The sequence below is a fragment of the Ylistrum balloti genome, unplaced genomic scaffold (genome assembly GCF_031769215.1).
Source record: "Ylistrum balloti isolate Yb309-2 unplaced genomic scaffold, AGI_CSIRO_Ybal_v1 Utg370614, whole genome shotgun sequence".
NCBI lineage: Eukaryota > Metazoa > Mollusca > Bivalvia > Pectinida > Pectinidae > Ylistrum > Ylistrum balloti.
In genome coordinates this window covers 578,077-599,354 of record NW_026782377.1, presented here as the reverse complement: position 1 = coordinate 599,354, position 21,278 = coordinate 578,077, and the positions used below count along the sequence as shown (strand labels likewise).

Sequence of the window (21,278 nt, the reverse complement as noted above, 5' to 3'; positions counted from 1 at the left end):
ATTGAGTACCAGATCTGTACTATATTACTGTCACTGAGTCTGTATTGAGTACCAGATCTGTCCTATATTACTGTCACTGAGTCTGTATTGAGTACCAGATATGTCCTATATTACTGTCACTGAGTCTGTATTGAGTACCAGATCTGTACTATATAACTGTCACTGAGTCTGTATTGAGTACCAGATCTGTCCTATATTACTGTCACTGAGTCTGTATTGAGTACCAGATCTGTACTATATTACTGACACTGAGTCTGTATTGAGTACCAGATCTGTCCTATATTACTGTCACTGAGTCTGTATTGAGTACCAGATCTGTACTATATTACTGACACTGAGTCTGTATTGAGTACCAGATCTGTCCTATATTACTGTCACTGAGTCTGTATTGAGTACCAGATCTATCCTATATTACTGTCACTGAGTCTGTATTGAGTACTAGATCTATCCTATATTACTGTCACTGAGTCTGTATTGAGTACCAGATCTGTACTATATTACTGTCACTGAGTCTGTATTGAGTACCAGATCTGTATTGAGTACCAGATCTGTATTGAGTACCAGATCTGTACTATATTACTGTCACTGAGTCTGTATTGAGTACCAGATCTTTCCTATATTACTGTCGCTGAGTCTGTATTGAGATCAGATATGTACTATATTACTGTCACTGAGTCTGTATTGAGTACCAGATCTGTACTATATTACTGACACTGAGTCTGTATTGAGTACCAGATCTGTCCTTTACAACTCCTAACTACTTTGTAATGAGTGTCACTGCTGTCCTATAATAACTATCACATAATGCTACTTCACAGTTAGTGGTCATAACTATGACATACTTGTGGTCAACAGTAGTGTTTCTGGGTGATAAGAAACATGTACCACATGTATTTGATTTAAATGTTGTTTAGTACACATTTCATACAATGGTCTTAGTGTTTTGAAATTGTTTAGATTAAAAGTAATTGGGAAGCCATTGGACTTTTGCAAAATAAGGAAAAGATAAGACCATGTGTGTTCTGTGATGGACTGACATTCCTGTATACATATAAACAGTCCAGCTCTGGTCATCCTTACTTCTTCTCAATTGTAAGTTTAGTTTTAATCATTAATGGTTTTTTATTATATTATTTATTTTTAAATACTGACACACTGATAAGATGTTATTCAGGAGATAAGATGTTTGATCCTGTTGAAACTTCTGTAACATTTATCGTGATGTCATGAGGCCTGCACTGTGTACACTTACACAACATTATAACAGTCTCTATAGAATCAGCCATATTGAGTGAAAAATCCTTAGATTTAGAAGATACAAAATTATCATAATGTTCAATTTTTCTTTGAGATGTGACGACACACGTGGAGAAGGATGTAAGAGTTATTTCCCTTTACTGTCATTTTTGTTGAATTTGAGTAAAGTTTTTATATAATATATATAAATGTTAATTGTGGAGATTTAATTTTTTTTCCTATTAAACCAATATTTTATTTTTCCATGACATATCATTGAGAAAAAACAATGACAACATGGTAGCCCTGAGTCATCAGTTTGGTGTTGATGATGAGAATGATACATAAAGCTACGTGTATATTATTGATATGGACACTGAGATTTTTAAAGTTAAAATTTTGATTTTTAGGTAATTTGACAAAAAGGGTCAGAATGACCTGTTATCATTGTGTTTTATCTGTCTTCATCATCCACCTGATGACTTTTCCTGTTGTAAACTTCTCAAGTTCCATCAGTAAGATTGAGCTCTTACTCGTCTGAAATGATCCTGGGATGGGTGTTCTTGTTTTTGGATTCTGAAATCCAATATGGCTACGAAGACAGCCATCTGGAAAAACGGATTTTAAACTTCTTGTCAAGTTCCACTAGTGTCAATGACCTGAGATTTTGTGGACATATTGAAAATGTCAAATGAAGAGTGTTGCTTTTGTTGTCTTCATTACTGAATATTGTTTTATTTAGTAGTTGTTCCCAGTACTGTACTATCATTTATAGTTCTCCTTAGTCTGATGACTCTAATAATGGTGGTTTTTCTTTATATCAAAGAAATGGTGAGCTTTCCAGGAGTGTCAGAAAAGAAACCAGGAAAAAAAGATCTATAGTTTAGAACTTAGAACGCATGATGGCCTAGTTGAGAAGTGTTATAAAAATACTTGTCAGTGACCTCAACAAAAAGTAAAATTTGAAGTGTCTATGGGTGTAATACTGAAGTTTTAAGGATTTTACAATTATATTTTAACTGTGTGAAACTGTGATGATTCTAATGATTTTACCTGTGATAGGTATCAGTTACCTGTAATTTATGTGATGTTGCTTTTTTCTGTTTATAGGTTTGGATTTAAGTGCTAAGCCATGAGACATGGGGAACAAACTTTGTGGACCCCTCCTGAAGAAGGCCTACAGACATGAAGATTATCCCTGGCATATACGCAAGGATTCTCACCTTCTCAGGTAAGTTCTAATTTTCTTTTGCCAATTTGTACTTTATAGATTTCCAGCATTATGGCATATAATCCAACCATTCAGATTATATGTGCTGTAAACCTTCATATATCCTGTAACCAGGACCATAAATATAGAGAATTCAGATATGATGGAACTATACAACCTCATCTCAAAGGTCATATATATGTATATACCTATACAGCTAAACATCGTAGTTCATATACATACACTGTAGATATACAGCTATACCTTACAGTACAGATACATACACTGTAGCTAAACCTTACAATACAGATACATACTCTATAGTTATACAGCTAAACCTTACAGTACAGATACATACACTGTAGCTATACAGCTATACCTTACAATACAGATACATACACTGTAGCTATACAGCTAAACCTTACAGTACAGAAACATACACTGTAGCTATACAGCTAAACCTTACAATACAGATACATACACTGTAGCTATACAGCTATACCTTACAGTACAGATATATACACTAGCTATACAGCTAAACGTTACAGTACAGATATAAATACTGTTGGATTCAACCAATTTTGATGAATAATTCTTTGATGAACACCAACAAAGCAGACCTGTTTATTCTGACATTGTTTTAATCTGACACCGTCTTACAAGTGAAGATTAGTTTTGACAGTTCAGGGTGAGTAATTCTCTGGTCAAATCACTAACTCAGATCAAGCCTCTCAGGGACACCTCACTCTGGTCAGCCCTGTTAGGTGCTGAGGACATTTTATTATTTCATTACTGAAGTTGCCAGTACAAGTAACAGTATTGATCTTGTCAAGATGACATTGGAGTCGGCATTATTATCAATCATCATACAGTGTAAATATACATATACATCATACAGTGTACATATACATAAACATCATACAGTGTACATAAACATCATACAGTGTACATAAACATCATACAGTGTACATATACATAAACATCATACAGTGTACATAAACATCATACAGTGTAAATATACATATACATCATACAGTGTACATATACATAAACATCATACAGTGTACATACACATCATACAGTGTACATATACATCATACAGTGTACATATACATCATACAGTGTACATATACATAAACATCATACAGTGTACATATACATAAACATCATACAGTGTACATACACATCATACAGTGTATATATACATAAACATCATACAGTGTACATATACATCATACAGTGTACATAAACATCATACAGTGTACATATACATAAACATCATACAGTGTACATACACATCATACAGTGTACATACACATCATACAGTGTATATATACATATACATAAACATGATACAGTGTACATAAACATCATACAGTGTATATATACATAAACATCATACAGTGTACATATACATAAACATCATACAGTGTATATATACATAAACATCATACAGTGTACATACACATCATACAGTGTATATATACATAAACATCATACAGTGTACATAAACATCATACAGTGTACATATACATAAACATGATACAGTGTACATAAACATCATACAGTGTACATACACATCATACAGTGTATATATACATAAACATCATACAGTGTACATATACATAAACATCATACAGTGTACATACACATCATACAGTGTATATATACATAAACATCATACAGTGTACATAAACATCATACAGTGTACATAAACATCATACAGTGTACATATACATATACAACATACAGTGTACATAAACATCATACAGTGTATATATACATAAACATCATACAGTGTACATGTACATAAACATCATACAGTGTACATGTACATAAACATTATATTTCATTTAATTTCTCAAAATATTTCAACAGTTCCTGATAATAAGGATATGAGTTTTCATCAATAAAGCCACTTTTTTGGTGATATCATATTAAAGCATTACAATAGAGGTTGAGGGACTGTAATAACAAACAAGCATTGGTTAAAGGAGCCTCTATAGAGCATGGCAGCCCTTATCTGGTACAAACTCTATCACCAATCTTTTCAACATTAAACATGCCACTTTGTAATCAGCTCCCAGATTTTGGCGTGATTAGTCAAAAACACTAATTCTGTTTGTCCTCCTATCTGGGTCCAGTACCACATCTGATGGTTGTCTAGAATTATCATAGTTACTGGGTGTGAATTTCATATGCTTTGGTCGATAGTGTGTAGCGATTATTTCAGAATGAATTTAAAAAATCATTACGAATCAATTGTGTTTCATTGAAATCTAAAATTGTGTGGAAATGTATTGTAACCTGATCAACCTGAGATAACAAGTGTGCCGAGCCCGGAATAAATTTGTTTTTAAGGAAAGGTATTTGTGTTATTGTGTAGTTGTGATTTAATCAGGTGAAGCTATAGGTGTCAAACCCAAAGTTAACATTGCCGTACAGCAGATTTATAGCGGTGTATTGTGTAAACGGAGATCATATCAAAGGTGTCAATTTTACATTAACTGGTCTGATAGATAGTTAATTCAACACCAGGCAATGCCTGCTTATTACAGCCACCATTTGGCTGAGTACTTAGGGAAGAATATTGAAATCAGAGACCTGATATGTTGTATCAGCTGTGTGCACTGAACAGTGCACCAGTGGCAGCTGCATGTAAGGGGAGACAACTCCCGTTCAGACATCAATCTGGTGGTAATCTACAATTGGCTGATATGTGGAATTGGCTGTCAGGAAAGCACAATGCACCTGTAGTGTGATGATAAGGCTATGAGGCCAACAATATGTACTAATAACCTCCTGTATTTCATTTTCCATGGACAAGTTCCAAGAAATCTAAGTTGTCAGATTTTAAGAAATTTACTCAAATATGATGTGTGCGAGCTTTACATTTCATCAAAATGTTTTATTTGCTGATATGGAACTCAAGAACTTTGATCAAAGATATTTTTCTTTATGAAATGTTTAGCTGTGTTTTTCCCCTCTGATTTTCCTGATTAACCTAAATTAAATTGTTATCAAAGTAAAATTCCTGTCCTCTTTAGCTACCTATACATCATTTTATGTGTGTAATCCCTTACATCAGTGTATTACCTCGTTAACCCACCAGTAACCCAGCATTACATTTTCAGCTTCTGCATCTTCTCCATAATCCTGGGTTGATCAAAGAATTTTCTATTCCAGTAGTAGACTTTGATAGACACATAGATTGCTGCAGAGCCAATCGTGGGATGTAGATGTTTATGGTTTATATTTTACCGTTGCTGAGAAACAAAAGTTCATGTGAAGGATGTAAGATGAAAATACTTGGTATTGCTGCCGTATTCAGTCAGTATAGTATAACTGTAACTTGGTAATAGTGTCAAAATACTTGATACCCTCTGTCATTTATTGTATAACCCTAACATTAATGTCAAAATGCTGATTCCCTCAGTGGGTATTCTATAACTGTAACCAATGTCAAAATACTGATAAGCTGTCGAAAAAAAGATTTTTCTGCAGTGCTAAAATTTTCCTGTTTAGTTGGACTAATGAACTTATTTGCTATCCAATGATTCTCCTTCTACATGGGCCAGTAAAGTACTATGAAGTCCAGAGATTCTCCTGTCAGATGGAACCAGTCAACTTATATGAAGTCCTAATGTTCTTCCTGTCTAACATGACTAGTGAACTTATCTGCTGTCTGAAAGGTTCCCCTGACTTATAAGCCAGTGAACTTATCTACAGTCCGAGGGTTCCCCTGTCTAATAGGCTAGTGAACTTATCTATGGTCCTAAGGGGCAGTCCTAAGGTTCCCCAGTCCAATAGGCTTAGTTAACTTTTCTGCAGTCCTAAGATTCCCCTGTCTTATGGGCTCTGTGAACTTATCTGCATTTCTAAGATTCCCTTGTCTTATGGACCCAGTGAAGTTATCCGCAGTCCTAAGATTCCCCTGTCTTATGGGCCCAGTGAATGTATCTGCAGTCCTAAAATTCCCCTGTCTTATGGGCTCAGTGAACTTATCTGCAGTCCTAAGATTTCTCTACTGGCATAAGGTTCCCCTGTCTAATAGGCCAGTGAACTTATCTGCAGTCCTGAGGGGCAGTCCTAAGGTTCCCCTGTCTAATAGGCCAGTGAACTTATCTGCTGTCCTGAGGGGCAGTCCTAAGGTTCCCCTGTCTAATAGGCCAGTGAACTTATCTGCAGTCCTGAGGGGCAGTCCTAAGGTTCCCCTGTCTAATAGGCCAGTGAACTTATCTGCAGTCCTGAGGGGCAGTCCTAAGGTTCCCCTGTCTAATAGGCCAGTGAACTTATCTGCAGTCCTGAGGGGCAGTCCTAAGGTTCCCCTGTCTAATAGGCCAGTGAACTTATCTGCTGTCCTGAGGGGCAGTCCTAAGGTTCCCCTGTCTAATAGGCCAGTGAACTTATCTGCAGTCCTGAGGGGCAGTCCTAAGGTTCCACTGTCTAATAGGCCAGTGAACTTATCTGCAGTCCTGAGGGGCAGTCCTAAGGTTCCCCTGTCTAATAGGCCAGTGAACTTATCTGCAGTCCTGAGGGGCAGTCCTAAGGTTCCCCTGTCTAATAGGCCAGTGAACTTATCTGCAGTCCTGAGGGGCAGTCCTAAGGTTCCCCTGTCTAATAGGCCAGTGAACTTATATGCAGTACTGAGGGGCAGTCCTAAGGTTCCCCTGACTTATAAGCCAGTGAACTTATCTACAGTCCGAGGGTACCCCTGTCTAATAGGCTAGTGAACTTATCTATGGTCCTAAGGGGCAGTCCTAAGGTTCCCCAGTCCAATAGGCTTAGTTAACTTTTCTGCAGTCCTTAGATTCCCCTGTCTTATGGGCTCTGTGAACTTATCTGCATTTCTAAGATTCCCTTGTCTTATGGACCCAGTGAAGTTATCCGCAGTCCTAAGATTCCCCTGTCTTATGGGCCCAGTGAATGTATCTGCAGTCCTAAAATTCCCCTGTCTTATGGGCTCAGTGAACTTATCTGCAGTTCTAAGATTCTCCTGTCTTATGGGCTCAGTGAACTTTTCTGCAGTCCTAAGATTTCCCTGTCTTATGGGCTCAGTAAACTTATCTGCAGTCCTAAGATTCCCCTGTCTTATGGACCCAGTTAACTTTAAATATATACCTTACCTTTTGTAACATTTTCACCGTATATGATCATGGTTTTCTTGATGTATTGATCTTAAATCTGTTTATCAACACTGTTATATGAATTTCAGATTTGAAAGGTAGTAATTGTCAGCTCAGATGCTAAATGTGGTAAATGAAATAAACTATGACGTTATCTTATTTGTTATGTTTATCTGGTACAATATTTTATCCTGTTGTAGCTCGTGTGATTGGAGGGTTGTGAGAAATGCTCTCTATGATATCTTTGCACACATCCAAGCTCCATCGAAAGACTTCTGTCTCAGAAAGCACTGTTCTTTATTATCAACTATTGATGAAATCTTTCTGTGTAGCAAATTTAGGACAAGATCAATATTTAGAGAACATTGATAGGGCAGATATGTTATACACATATTCTAAGTGTAGAAAACCAGATGGTGTATACATGAATAATATTTGAATTTGAGTACTGAATGTTATGATACTAGAGAGTACAAGGTTGATAAAGACTTAACACATGGCTTCAACTGATGGGAGATACTAGGGGTAAGGAGAGGGAAGATATAGGTAGTTCACACCAACATAAAGGTTTAATGATTTTTAGATATCTCTGATATTAAGTACACATGAATTCAATTATTATTATAAAATGTGAGTGGTTTAGAGAAGTTACTCAGTGCAGGCATACATACTGCATGCATTTGATGACAGGATTTATCATGAAATGAGGGTGTCTATGTCCCTTAATTAAGTAGAAGAATCCAACTATTTTTAGCAGCTCATTCCTAGTACATGTATTGTTATTAGTTTGACACATTCAGAGAATGTGGGTGGTATGTAGAGATTTTATGTTTTATTATTAAGTTTGGGTATATATGTTTTTGTGACTTATTCCTCTAACTGGTATTTCATTTTCTTTCACCATGCAGAATCCCAGAAGTTATCTCAGGGTGGAATGCACTGTTCTTACAAAAAAAAAAGTAGTAGTCAGAGCAGAATGTAATTATCAGTCTAGAACATCAGGTCTTGTCATTGTGTTATACTTTAGTTCTATATCCTAGATTGTAATGTACGTATGGAGAATGAAATAAATACCTATATAAAGATCGGCTTAACAAAGTTAGGACATGTAGCAGTGAAATCTGAAATGAATATTAAAGGGTTGATGTTTCTTCTAATGTAAAACCTGATTGTATTTATTGTTAGCAAAGTATTTTGGAAATGGAAATCTGTCTTAAAATAGATGTTGTTGTGTTAATACAAATAAGGAAAACAATACCAGTGAGATGTCTACAATATCTGAATTCAGTTTTTTAAATATCTTGAATTACATATAGGTTCACTTCAGACCTTTATTATGCCCTTTCGATTTTGGGAATGATGAAAAATAAAATGGCTGACTGGTAGCCATCTTGGATTTGCATACACTGTTTCTTGGACAGTACAGGATCAATCTCAAATGTTTATATGCAGATTTCTGTTGCTATAATTTTTAGTATATTCAATTTTTGGGACTGATTGGAAAAAGGAAAATTACCGACACTTGGAAATCTTGGATTTTCTCTATGAAGAATTTTTTCATTTTATGTCATATACCTCTTGAAGGTTTCCCCTTGATTCCTAGATATTGGGAGCTAAAATGGCCAGCTGTTGGTCATCTTAGGCTTTGATAAATTTAGTCCATTTTTGCCATTTCTTAGAAAATATAGAGGGGTTGATCACAGTTTCTTTTGTAGATTTCTCCTGGTAACTCGTTTTTGCCACAGTTGAGTGTTAAGACTTGCTGCAATCATCATTGCATCAATGATTTTTAAAGTTACTAAATTTAAATGATACTTCTGTTTTTTATAAAGAACTTCTGTACCAGATATCACTTGTAGGTTCCTTAGGTACATAGTTTACACTTTCATTTGGTGACTGATTTGACGAACATGATGAAGGATAAGTGGCAGCATTGTGGATTTGGACATTTACAGATTGGATCAAGTAGTATAGTTCATTTCCTTAATTTAAATGCACTTCAGATAGACAGGTTTTAATTTCTATCTTTTGGTATCCCTTATTGAACTATGTTACCATATGATAACTTTTACTACAACATTGCAACATCTAGTGAAAACAAGTAAGAGAGAAGGAGGAAGGGAAAAGACCTTACATAGTACCAATAAGGACAACCAGCTTCTGGGAGTTTTTGTTTTGTAAACAAGAAGACGATTTATGACAGTAGGATAAAAAGATATGCTATATATCTGTCTAACTTGACCCTGTCTGAAGGATTTGCTGATATAGAGATGCGAGGCTGGTAGGGAAAGGACATAGATATATAACGGTCTCATGAATACGTTTAAGTATGAAGGAAAATCAAACACCAGAAAGCCTATTACTGAACATATCAGGATTATTGAGGTGTTCTGACAGGGCGGTTTGTTATACATCACTCTGGACATATTGATAAACAATAACAATACTCCCTTCCATTACCAGACATAGCGCTGGATTTATCTCAGGCCTGAGTACTCTCTCTCATCCCAGACTGGTGTAGCTGACAGCTGGAATGTCCAGTTTCTGACTGGACACTGGTCAAAGTGGTCTGAGACTGATAGGGAGTTTGCTGACATGTTTATTTGTCTGTTGTCTCTTGTCAGTTATCAAAACTTCCTGGTAGATTCAAAAGGTTTCTGTTACTTGTAAACATTTGGGCTACTGTGTCTCTAGAATTTACTGGTGTATCACTTAAAGGCTGCATCTTAACAGTTACACTAACTTGATTACAAAATCCCAGGCTTACAGATATTCAGAGTTGAAAGTTGTTATAACAAGGCTTGTTTGGAGGTTTTGCTGTTTTCCAGTGTATGATCTGTATCAATAGGCTATACTTCAGACGTTCCTTTGAAGGGAAGTTCTACTGGTTAGAAGCTTATCCTTATAGATATCCATGTTAAATCCGGGTCTTAGTTTATGTAGAGAATCTTTACATTAAGAATGACCATACCATTACACTTAAGTGGCGATATATAGTAATCACTATGTACCATAAATATATCATTGGAATTTGTTTTATCCATTATTCACATTAAAATATTACTGCTGTGTGAAGTTTCATCTGTTATAACGGTATTTAGAGGTTTTTCTGTAGAAATGTTTATAGATATTCTACTTTACAGAGGTTTTACTGGAGAAATGTTTATAGATATTCTACTTTACAAAGGTTTTACTGGAGAAATGTTTATAGATATTCTACTTTACAGAGGTTTTTCTGTAGAAATGTTTATAGATATTCTACTTTACAGAGGTTTTACTGTAGAAATGTTTATAGATATTCTACTTTACAAGGTTTTACTGTAGAAATGTTTATAGATATTCTACTTTACAAAGGTTTTACTGGAGAAATGTTTAGAGATATTCTACTTTACAGAGGTTTTACTGTAGAAATGTTTATAGATATTCTACTTTACAAAGGTTTTACTGTAGAAATGTTTATAGATATTCTACTTTACAGAGGTTTTACTGTAGAAATGTTTATAGATATTCTACTTTACAGAGGTTTTACTGTAGAAATGTTTATAGATATTCTACTTTACAGAGGTTTTACTGTAGAAATGTTTATAGATATTCTACTTTACAGAGGTTTTACTGTAGAAATGTTTATAGATATTCTACTTTACAGAGGTTTTACTGGAGAAATGTTTATAGATATTCTACTTTACAGAGGTTTTACTGGAGAAATGTTTATAGATATTCTACTTTACAGAGGTTTTACTGTAGAAATGTTTATAGATATTCTACTTTACAGAGGTTTTACTGGAGAAATGTTTATAGATATTCTACTTTACAGAGGTTTTACTGTAGAAATGTTTATAGATATTCTACTTTACAGAGGTTTTACTGTAGAAATGTTTATAGATATTCTACTTTACAGAGGTTTTACTGTAGAAATGTTTATAGATATTCTACTTTACAGAGGTTTTACTGGAGAAATGTTTATAGATATTCTACTTTACAGAGGTTTTACTGGAGAAATGTTTATAGATATTCTACTTTACAGAGGTTTTACTGTAGAAATGTTTATAGATATTCTACTTTACAAAGGTTTTACTGGAGAAATGTTTATAGATATTCCACTTTACAGAGGTTTTACTGGAGAAATGTTTATAGATATTCTACTTTACAGAGGTTTTACTGTAGAAATGTTTATAGATATTCTACTTTACAGAGGTTTTACTGTAGAAATGTTTATAGATATTCTACTTTACAGAGGGTTTACTGTAGAAATGTTTATAGATATTCTACTTTACAGAGGTTTTACTGTAGAAATGTTTATAGATATTCTACTTTACAGAGGTTTTACTGGAGAAATGTTTATAGATATTCTACTTTACAGTTTATAGAAATGTTTATAGATATTCTACTTTACAGAGGTTTTACTGTAGAAATGTTTACAATAGGAAGGTTCTTATATAACAGTGGTTTTGATGTAGAAGTGGGGAGGTTCTTCTTTATAAAGGTTTTACTGTAGAAATGCTAATTGTAAGGGGAGGTTTTACTGTAGAAATGCTAATTGTAAGGGGAGGTTTTACTGTAGAAATGCTAATTGTAAGGGGAGGTTTTACTGTAGAAATGCTAATTGTAAGGGGAGGTTTTACTGTAGAAATGCTAATTGTAAGGGGAGGTTTTACTGTAGAAATGCTAATTGTAAGGGGAGGTTTTACTGTAGAAATGCTAATTGTAAGGGGAGGTTTTACTGTAGAAATGCTAATTGTAAGGGGAGGTTTTACTGATGGCTATGTTTCCTGTGATGATGATCCTTCTTTAATCTACACAACTTATAACTAAGCCCCATAATATTTACAGTGAGGCTACATGGTCAGAAGATTATTTTGAGCTTGCTATGTATACAATTTCACATGTTCAGGTTTATTTGACTTCCAGTAGTATATATTTTACAAATTACATGTTTTCAAATTCTAATCTATCATCCCATTTTTTTTGTGATGAGATTATTTTAAACAGAAAACAAGAGGTATTTTGTTTAGACCCATCCACAATTCGATCTGAAGCTCATAAAGTATGGTGTCTGTTGCATTTAATCACATTTATTGGACCTTTTCCAGAGTTTACATGCATACTCCTTATGCATCTTTCAAATTGTATAAAAACCTTCTTCTTACATGTGGCAAATTCCAGATTCTCAACATGTGTCCCAAACTGCAAAATGAGGAAAACAGACATGAATTTTCAAATAAGTCAGTATATATACACAGTCTCTTTTTGTGGTTTTTGGTTTCAACAGATATTGCACTTTTCTTCCTAACATTATTCCTGAATCGGATGTGAAAGATTACATTCGGTTTATCAGGTTTATAAAAAATAGAAAGATGTATTCCGGGCAGAATTTCACTCTTCAGAAAATAAAAGAACATTGTCTGGTGTATTGTACTTAGTAGCTCTTTTAACATGTGTATTGGTCTATTGTAATTAACTATAACAGATATGATATGACTTAAAATGTGACCAGAACACTTATGCTTTATCAATGTGACAAGGGACCCTCAAATGTTTATCAATGTGATGAGGGACCTCTGTCAGTTTACTGTACTATCAATACAAATATTCCATAAGGATACTGCTTTGATAAGCTTTCATCTTATTTCCAAATGACAAGTTATATTACCCAGATGCCCATTTTTTACTAGGCAGAAACAATGAAATCATACATAGAAACACTTAAATTGGATTTCTGTGTGGTACAACTAACTGTCTATATTCTCTAACTTTTCTCAATCAATTTTTACTGGGACAAACTTCTCTTTCAAACTGTTATCTGTATTTTGTTATGGTACTGGAAAAAAATAACAAGAAAAGACAGTGCTGTGTGTTATCTGTTTCAGTTTTCTGGTCTTTATCCAAGTCATCAGTTTTACCCCCTCATGTGTCCCCCTCCCTACACCCCTCTCATGAATCTTCCACATACATGTTCAGGGAGGAGTCCTCATTCTGTACCACTTACACCTATAGCTACCAGTCAAACTGTTTTGAAGTGTTGAATTGATGTATGGTCTGCTACTGCATCTTGTGGAATTTTGCTCAATTGACTTAAGTCCACAGCAGACCTCAAATTGTTACTTTGAAACTATCTTTTCATGTTGCAATTAGACTCGTTTTGTATGTTTTAATATGGAAACCTTGCTGACTGGATGACCTTGAAGTATTTATACCTATTAATTTCTGTCATTCAGAAATTAGCTGCAAGCAGTTTCAGGGCTTGATTGTGTAATTATTAAAAACAAGACTAACACAGATATATAATATGTGGTTTAAAATAGAAATGTGAAGGTGAATTGAAGTGTGAGATAAATCTGCTGTGTATGTTTACAACTTTATGGACTGATCTTCAGGGCCTCAATGATAAACAGTATGTGATGTACTCCTGGACAAGCTGATGGACCATAAACAGTTCAAGTGTGTTATGATTTAAAACTGACCCAAAGATAATTACAAACAACTTCTGGAGTGTGTCAGAAGTCCTATCATTGACACCAACTCGTACATGTTTGGTCCAACTGTCAGGGACTGATTGTCAGATGTGTGACCAATGGCTGTTACCAGAGGTCACAGCTCTCTCAGGGTTTTTTTTGGCCTTGTGTAACTACAAATGTACCTACACTTACATACCTGTGTGATGTTATAGACCTCTAGTGCTGGGATAGGTATGCGACCCTGGAGGATGTTAGGGGGGGAGGATGATGGTACACGATGATGCGGGGATGAGCTATTTATATTCTCTGTACACTTTGATAATTTTTTCTTCCATTTGGATTACTCACAGACATAGCTGTGAAATTCTCACTACTGGATCATAGTGAACTTGACAAATATCTTTCTTGAAAGTTTTCCAAAATGATAGACTTGAAAAGTGCTATTCCTAGAAGGAAAAAAGTCAGACAAAAATTGTAAGTACAGATCTTTTCTTCCTTTTTCCAGACAACAATATGTATCCTAACTTTTCTATTGCAGGACATATTACAGACTGATTTTACGCTTGGTCATAGGGGTTTGACTGTTATCATATATCTGTGGTAATAAAAACCTAATAAGTCCAGTCAGATGCACGGGTTGGAAGAACAAACTCAAGAAATAAGTCGCTTGGCAGTCTATAATCTAAACATGTATAGAATGAGTGCCCTAGTATATGCAAAGTGACAATGAAAAAAATAAAACAGACTTAAGTAAAATTGCATATTAAATGACAGTGTCAGTAAACTGGCACCTTTAAGACAGTACAGGTAATTAAGGTCAGAATGAAAAAATTAACACAGGTGAAAATGATCACATGTATATTTAAAGCATGCAACATGCAAGTGAAAAAATAATCTGTTTAAACAGAGAAGTGGGCTCTAACACATAAAACTACTGTTATGTCTACATATTACCCTGAGGTGTGTTGTAATGTATGTAATCACATTCATCGTGGAAATGGCGTCAAACATAATGGCTAGCTGATGGGGACACGTTTATTGTGATGTAGTGATTGATAATGTCTGACCATTGCTGGAATGTTAGCTATGTGACAACTGTGCTGTGGTTGACTTCTGTATCCAGGAAATATTGTCAAATGCTAAAACATGTGTATTACATGTCAGTATGACAGCATGGGTAGGGGAGATGTAGGTTCTCAAAGTTAATTGTAACATAGATGTCTATCCTACAGGTCTCCTAGTGTCAGTAGATATCCTGTCTATCAGAGATCTAAGAATCTATCACAAAGCCAAACTTGTAATGTTTAATAAACATTAACTTGGAAATCTGGCTTGGATTCATGCACTTGATTTTATCCAAACTTGAATGAGATTTTTTCTAAAGTTGTCTTAACAGAGTTAATAGATTGATGTACTTTTCGATGGGAATGCCCTTATATGTATCCTGATTTTAGCAGATAAATCATGTATATTTTATATCCTTTTTGATCAATATTTTTTCTACATTTATTAAATATCAGAAGATACTATCCATGGAATACAGACAACATAAGTGAAGCTCAGACAATGATTTATGGCCCATTTGCATAGTTATTAAACATAAAAGTAAGAATAAGGCAGTATCATTATGTTTTGTGGTTTAAACTTAAACAATGGTCTTCCCAACCTACAAATGTTCCACTTCTAGTTGAATGTCTACCTGAAGGGAGGAAGGTGATGAATTCGGTTCCCAATTCAAAACATACCAAAATTGTTGAACCTATGCTCCTTGACGGTCACTAAATATTGAACTTGATGCATAAGAACTGTTTACCTTTGGTTGTCTGTACCATATGAAATAGAGGTATATCATACTACCATGTCTGAGTTATGACATTTCAGCATGACAGCACTATAAAAGCATCTGTCAGTGACCCCATCATTGATGAACATCATTTTCATTGACCATGGATGAAAATCCAAAATAAACAAGCGTTTCTCATAAAACATCCTATAGATAGTATATATAGTATTAGCTGGCCTCTATAGAACCAAATATTTTTTCTTTTGGACAGAGTGATTGGTGTGCTAACCTGTGTTTATCTCTGTGTAGATTGGCATCGTGTCAGTGACCTGGCCTGGTGATCTATGTGAGGTAATAATAAGTGTAAACTGGACATAAAAAGTCAAGGTCGTGCTTCTTATAATGATGGACATGTGACAAGGTGTATTCTGAATGTGATCTTCAGACTTGTGTGTTTACGTCAATAATCTGTAAACCAAAGTTCCTGGAATCTTGAGGGTCCCATGTTTTAAGGCTGTATGTTATCTTATTCATAACTAATTATAGTTAAGTTATTGATATCAAATGAAATACTATTAAACAAATGTAAATGTATGCAGTTTTCACAGAATCTCATTTATTAAAGAATAAGATATTTTTAGTTAATTCTTTTTGTTATGACTACACAAAACAAAAAATAAAAAATATTGGCTTTCATCAATAAATAAGCAACTAATTAAGGAATTTAAGTCATTCTTTTAAGGTATGCACATCTGTAAATATATCTCCAATTAGAATACACTACAGCTGAATGGTTAGCTACTTGAGTTGGTTGTAAGGCAACAGGTTGCTAACAAGGTGCATTGGACAGCGTTACTATGGCAATCATCAACTGATAAAAAGGATGAGTGACAGGTTTAAACTCAGAAAGAAAAACATCATTGATATATAGAGGTTTGAACACTGGTGGATATTACCCTTGATCTCTGTATGGGATCTCTTGTGATTACTGTAGAATTCCTGTACAGATCACATGGATCTCTTATGGTCTCCCTAGCTAATGGGCCTCTGTAGAGATCACCCTTGATCTCTGTATGGGATCTCTTGTGATCTCTGTAGAATTCCTGTACAGAGAACCTGGATCTCTTACGGTCTCCCTAGCTAATGGACTTCTGTAGAGATCACCCTTGATCTCTGTATGGGATCTCTTGTGATCTCTGTAGAATCCCTGTACAGATCACCTGGATCTCTTATGATCTCTGTAGAATCCCTGTACAGATCACCTGAATCTCTTATGGTCTCCCTAGCTAATGGACCTCTGAGGAGATCACCCTTGAATTCTATTGGTCTCTATAGGATCTCGGACATAATCTGCAGAATCCCTGTAGAGATCATCTAGATCTATTATGGTGTCTAGAGATCACCTATAGTCTCTAAAGAAATGTGACCCTGGAACGTGTATGGCCTATTTAAGATCCCTTATGGACACTGAAGGATCTCTAATATTGGGTATTTGGTAATATACATGGGGATTCCCTTTTACTATATTTGTAGTCAATAAAGATAGCACAAAATCCAATACCTAGTGAGAAAACATGTTTACACTGATTTAATTCAGGTCTGCATGTAAACATGGACATTGGTTTCTAGCAATGCATGAAATTTGATCCCCTTGATCATTCATTATCTCTGCTGTAAGATCTCTGTAGAGTCTAGAACCCTGGATCTTTCATGATCTCTGCTGTAAGATCTCTGTAGAGTCTAGAACCCTGGATCTTTCATGATCTCTGCTGTAAGATCTCTGTAGAGTCTAGAACCCTGCATCTTTCATGATCTCTGCTGTAAGATCTCTGTAGAGTTTAGAATCCTGGATCTTTCATGATCTCTGTTGTACCTCTGTATCTTTCATTATCTCTGCTGTAAGATCTTTCATTATCTCTGCTGTAAGATCTCTGTAGAGTCTAGAACCCTGCATCTTTCATGATCTCTGCTGTAAGATCTCTGTAGAGATCTTTCATGATCTCTGCTGTAAGATCTCTGTAGAGTTTAGAACCCTGGATCTTTCATGATCTCCATCTCTGTAAGATCTCTGTAGAGTTTAGAATCCTGGATCTTTCATGATCTCTGTTGTAAGATCTCTGTAGAGTTTAGAACCCTGGATCTTTCATGATCTCCACTGTAAGATCTCTGTAGAGTTTAGAACCCTGGATCTTTCATGATCTCTGCTGTAAGATCTCTGTAGAGTTTAGAATCCTGGATCTTTCATGATCTCTGCTGTAAGATCTCTGTAGAGTTTAGAACCCTGGATCTTTCATGATATCTGCTGTGTGATGTGATTAACTTTTTTGGTATCATTGCTGTAGTTGATGGCACATCAGCACTGATCTTAAAGTGTTTTGGTGGATTTTTTAGTGTTGGTTTTATCAGATTAATGTTGTAATTCTCCAGACTTCAGGATAAATCAAAGTTAAAAATCACGCCACTTCATTGGAATGGTACTTAACAAATCGTCCAGTAAAGCTAGAAAAAAACTAATGGTTTTTGTGTGGTGTTGCAGTACATCTCAGAACCCAAGATGTCCATTGAAAAGGTTTTTGCAATGTAATTATTATCCTAAACAAAACTAGCAGGTATTATTCACAATTTTAAAGATTTCATGTTTTCTTTAATTATCTTTGGGGTTTCACAAACTTGGAAAAAAACTAGAACAATTCCTGTTGCTATGGTTTCTAAAGGTTAATGATCACCAAGGTCTCTCTTCATCACAATCCCTTAGATAATGGTTTTACTAGTCAAATGATAAATACACAGCCTACATGTTCTATTTCCATTGTATGTATTTTGTTGAATGCTTATAAGAGCCATTTTCTGAAACCGTATTTGTCTCTTTTGCCTGAGGCTTCGTCATTTCCTTGAAAGTTCTACAGCATTCTGTTCTGTTGTCTGGGCATATATTTCTTACTGAAAATCTGCAATTCTGCTTCATTGCTGACCATTGTTGCCTGTGAACCTCTTTTTATTCCTTGACATTTCAGACCTGTGTATTAGTCAGGTTCATCAGTCGTGTGTCCTGGTTGTTCTAGGCCAATGCCTTCTTATGTAGCTAAACATCTAAAGCACTTTGGTTCTTCACAGTTCAGTTTCCTTTTAATGTTGCCTTTATCTATTTTTGTAGCTGGCAGTCTTAATTCTTTCCTCTTACTGTTGTTGCCTATATTTAATTTTATTACTGGAAGTCTGCAGTATTTTTTCCATCAAATGCATGTTTCCTTTTAGTAATGTACCTATTTTTGAAGCTGGATATCCTATCCTGACTCATCACATACATCAGAGAGCTTTTGTTGTCATTATAAGAACTGTGAATGGCATAACTTACCATCTAAACAGTCCCTCTAATTGAAACGGTCACTCTAAGTCACTCTGATTGAAATGGTCACTCTGAGCCACTCTTATTGAAATGTTCACTGATTGAATTGGTCATACTTATTGTAACGGTCACTCTGAGTCACTGATTCTAATGGTCACTCTGAGTCACTCTGATTGTAACAATCACTCTGAGTCACTCTGATTGTAACAATCACTCTGAGTCATTCTGATTGTAACAGTCACTCTGAGTCACTCTGATTGAAACAGTCACTGATTGAAATGGTTATACTGATTGAAACGGTCACTCTGATTGTAACAGTCACTCTGAGTCACTCTGATTGTAACAGTCACTCTGAGTCACTCTGATTGTTATGGTCACTCTGAGTCACTCTGATTGAAACGGTCACTCTGAGTCACTCTGATTGAAACGGTCACTCTGAGTCACTCTGATCGGAAAGGTCACTGATTGAAATGGTCATACTGATTGAAACGGTCACTCTGAGTCACTCTGATTGTAATGGTCACTCTGAGTCACTCTGATTGTAATGGTCACTCTGAGTCACTCTGATTGTAACAATCACTCTGAGTCACTCTGATTGTAATGGTCACTCTGAGTCACTCTGATTGTAATGGTCACTCTGAGTCACTCTGATTGGAAAGGTCACTGATTAAAATGGCCAAACTGATTGAAACGGTCACTGTAAGTCACTCTGATTGGAACGGTCACTCTGAGTCACTCTGATTGGAACGGTCACTCTGAGTCACTCTGATTGGAACGGTCACTGATTGAAATGGTCACACTGATACATATGTACTCTTGATTCATAAATAGTTCAGCACATCCAGCATCTTTCAGTTTTCTTTTCATATGACAGTTTATGAAATCTTTACAAGCAAAATTCAAGCTTAGAAGCAGGAATGAGTTGATAAGACCTACATGTAATATGATTTGAGCACAAATATTGTTTGTGAATTTGTCAGATTTTGAGTGACTTTAGATAACTTCTACCTGTCCACAACAATGTTACAACGATTGTGTCAGAGGTAGCTTAAAATAGTGAACCTGTACATTATAGAGCTCCAAACAGATGACGACCCAGAGTGGCGGGGCATGTCTCGTTAGTAGAAGTTGATGTTAAATAGCAGGCCTGAAGTAGGATATGGTTGTCATTGTCAGCAGTGAGCATGTTCAACACAGATCATACTTATGTGGATTGTACATTCCAGTTAGCAGTCTATATCAGTTTTCTGGTCTGAGAGGACACTTTTTTCAGACCTTAGTTTCTTTATTCATCTGGGCTACCAAGTTCCTCAAGGGTAAGGTATTCACAGTGCTGTATGAGAAGTGCTACCAGAAGGAGATTTAGTAACATATTTTCAGTGTTTTCTGTTACAGTGGTAATAATGCTGCAAATCAACTTTGTGTACCTATTTGTGGTGTTGTCTTAACAATCCAAAGATGTTCATCGAGGATTTTCCAAACCACATAGAGGTATTATGTTACACGGTAGAGATAATAAATACAAACAACAACATTAATCTGAGGTTTATTCCTTTTGATTGTATTTCAGGGGAGATAACAAAAGTAAATACAGAACATTAACTGGTAGCTGTGATTCAGGCCTAAAATCAGAGGACTAAGCAGGAGACAGTACTGATATATGGCCTAGTCTATTGTCTATCAGTTAAGTTACAACATCACACAGAAATAGTGCCTAAAAAATCATAAGATAGATGGTACTGCATCAGATGTAATTGAAATAAGCTCACATCTTCTTTTTGCCGAGGGTACTGTAGAGAAATGTGGCGCGATGTTTACTGATAACAAATCCAGCATTCATCAACACTGTCTATATAAAAGCTACAAAGGTCCCAGTGTTACAGCTAACCCCCCCGTCTTGTATAGGTATAATAGACTTACACAAGTCCCAGTTTTAGAGCTAATCTCCTGTCTTGTATAGGTGTAATAGACTTACAAAAGTCCCAGTATTAAAGCTAAGCCCCTGTCAATTGCATATGTATAATACAAAAGTCCCAGTATTAGAGCTAAGCACCTGTCTTGTATAGGTATAGTAGACTTACAAAAGTCCCAGTATTAGAGCTAAGCCCTTGTCTTGTATAGG

The 21,278-nt window shown here is 35.5% G+C and overlaps 1 protein-coding gene across 1 annotated transcript in view; it reads left to right on the top strand.

The window, feature by feature from the left end:
- The first annotated feature begins 2,375 nt into the window (after positions 1-2,375).
- Positions 2,376-21,278, top strand: part of LOC132557024 (protein still life, isoform SIF type 1-like) — a 130,166-nt gene continuing 111,263 nt past the window's right edge. The window contains exons 1-2 of the mRNA XM_060221487.1: positions 2,376-2,467; positions 6,330-7,154. Of these exons, the coding sequence (XP_060077470.1) occupies positions 2,376-2,467; positions 6,330-7,154 (917 nt within the window). The remainder of the gene's footprint in view (positions 2,468-6,329; positions 7,155-21,278) is intronic.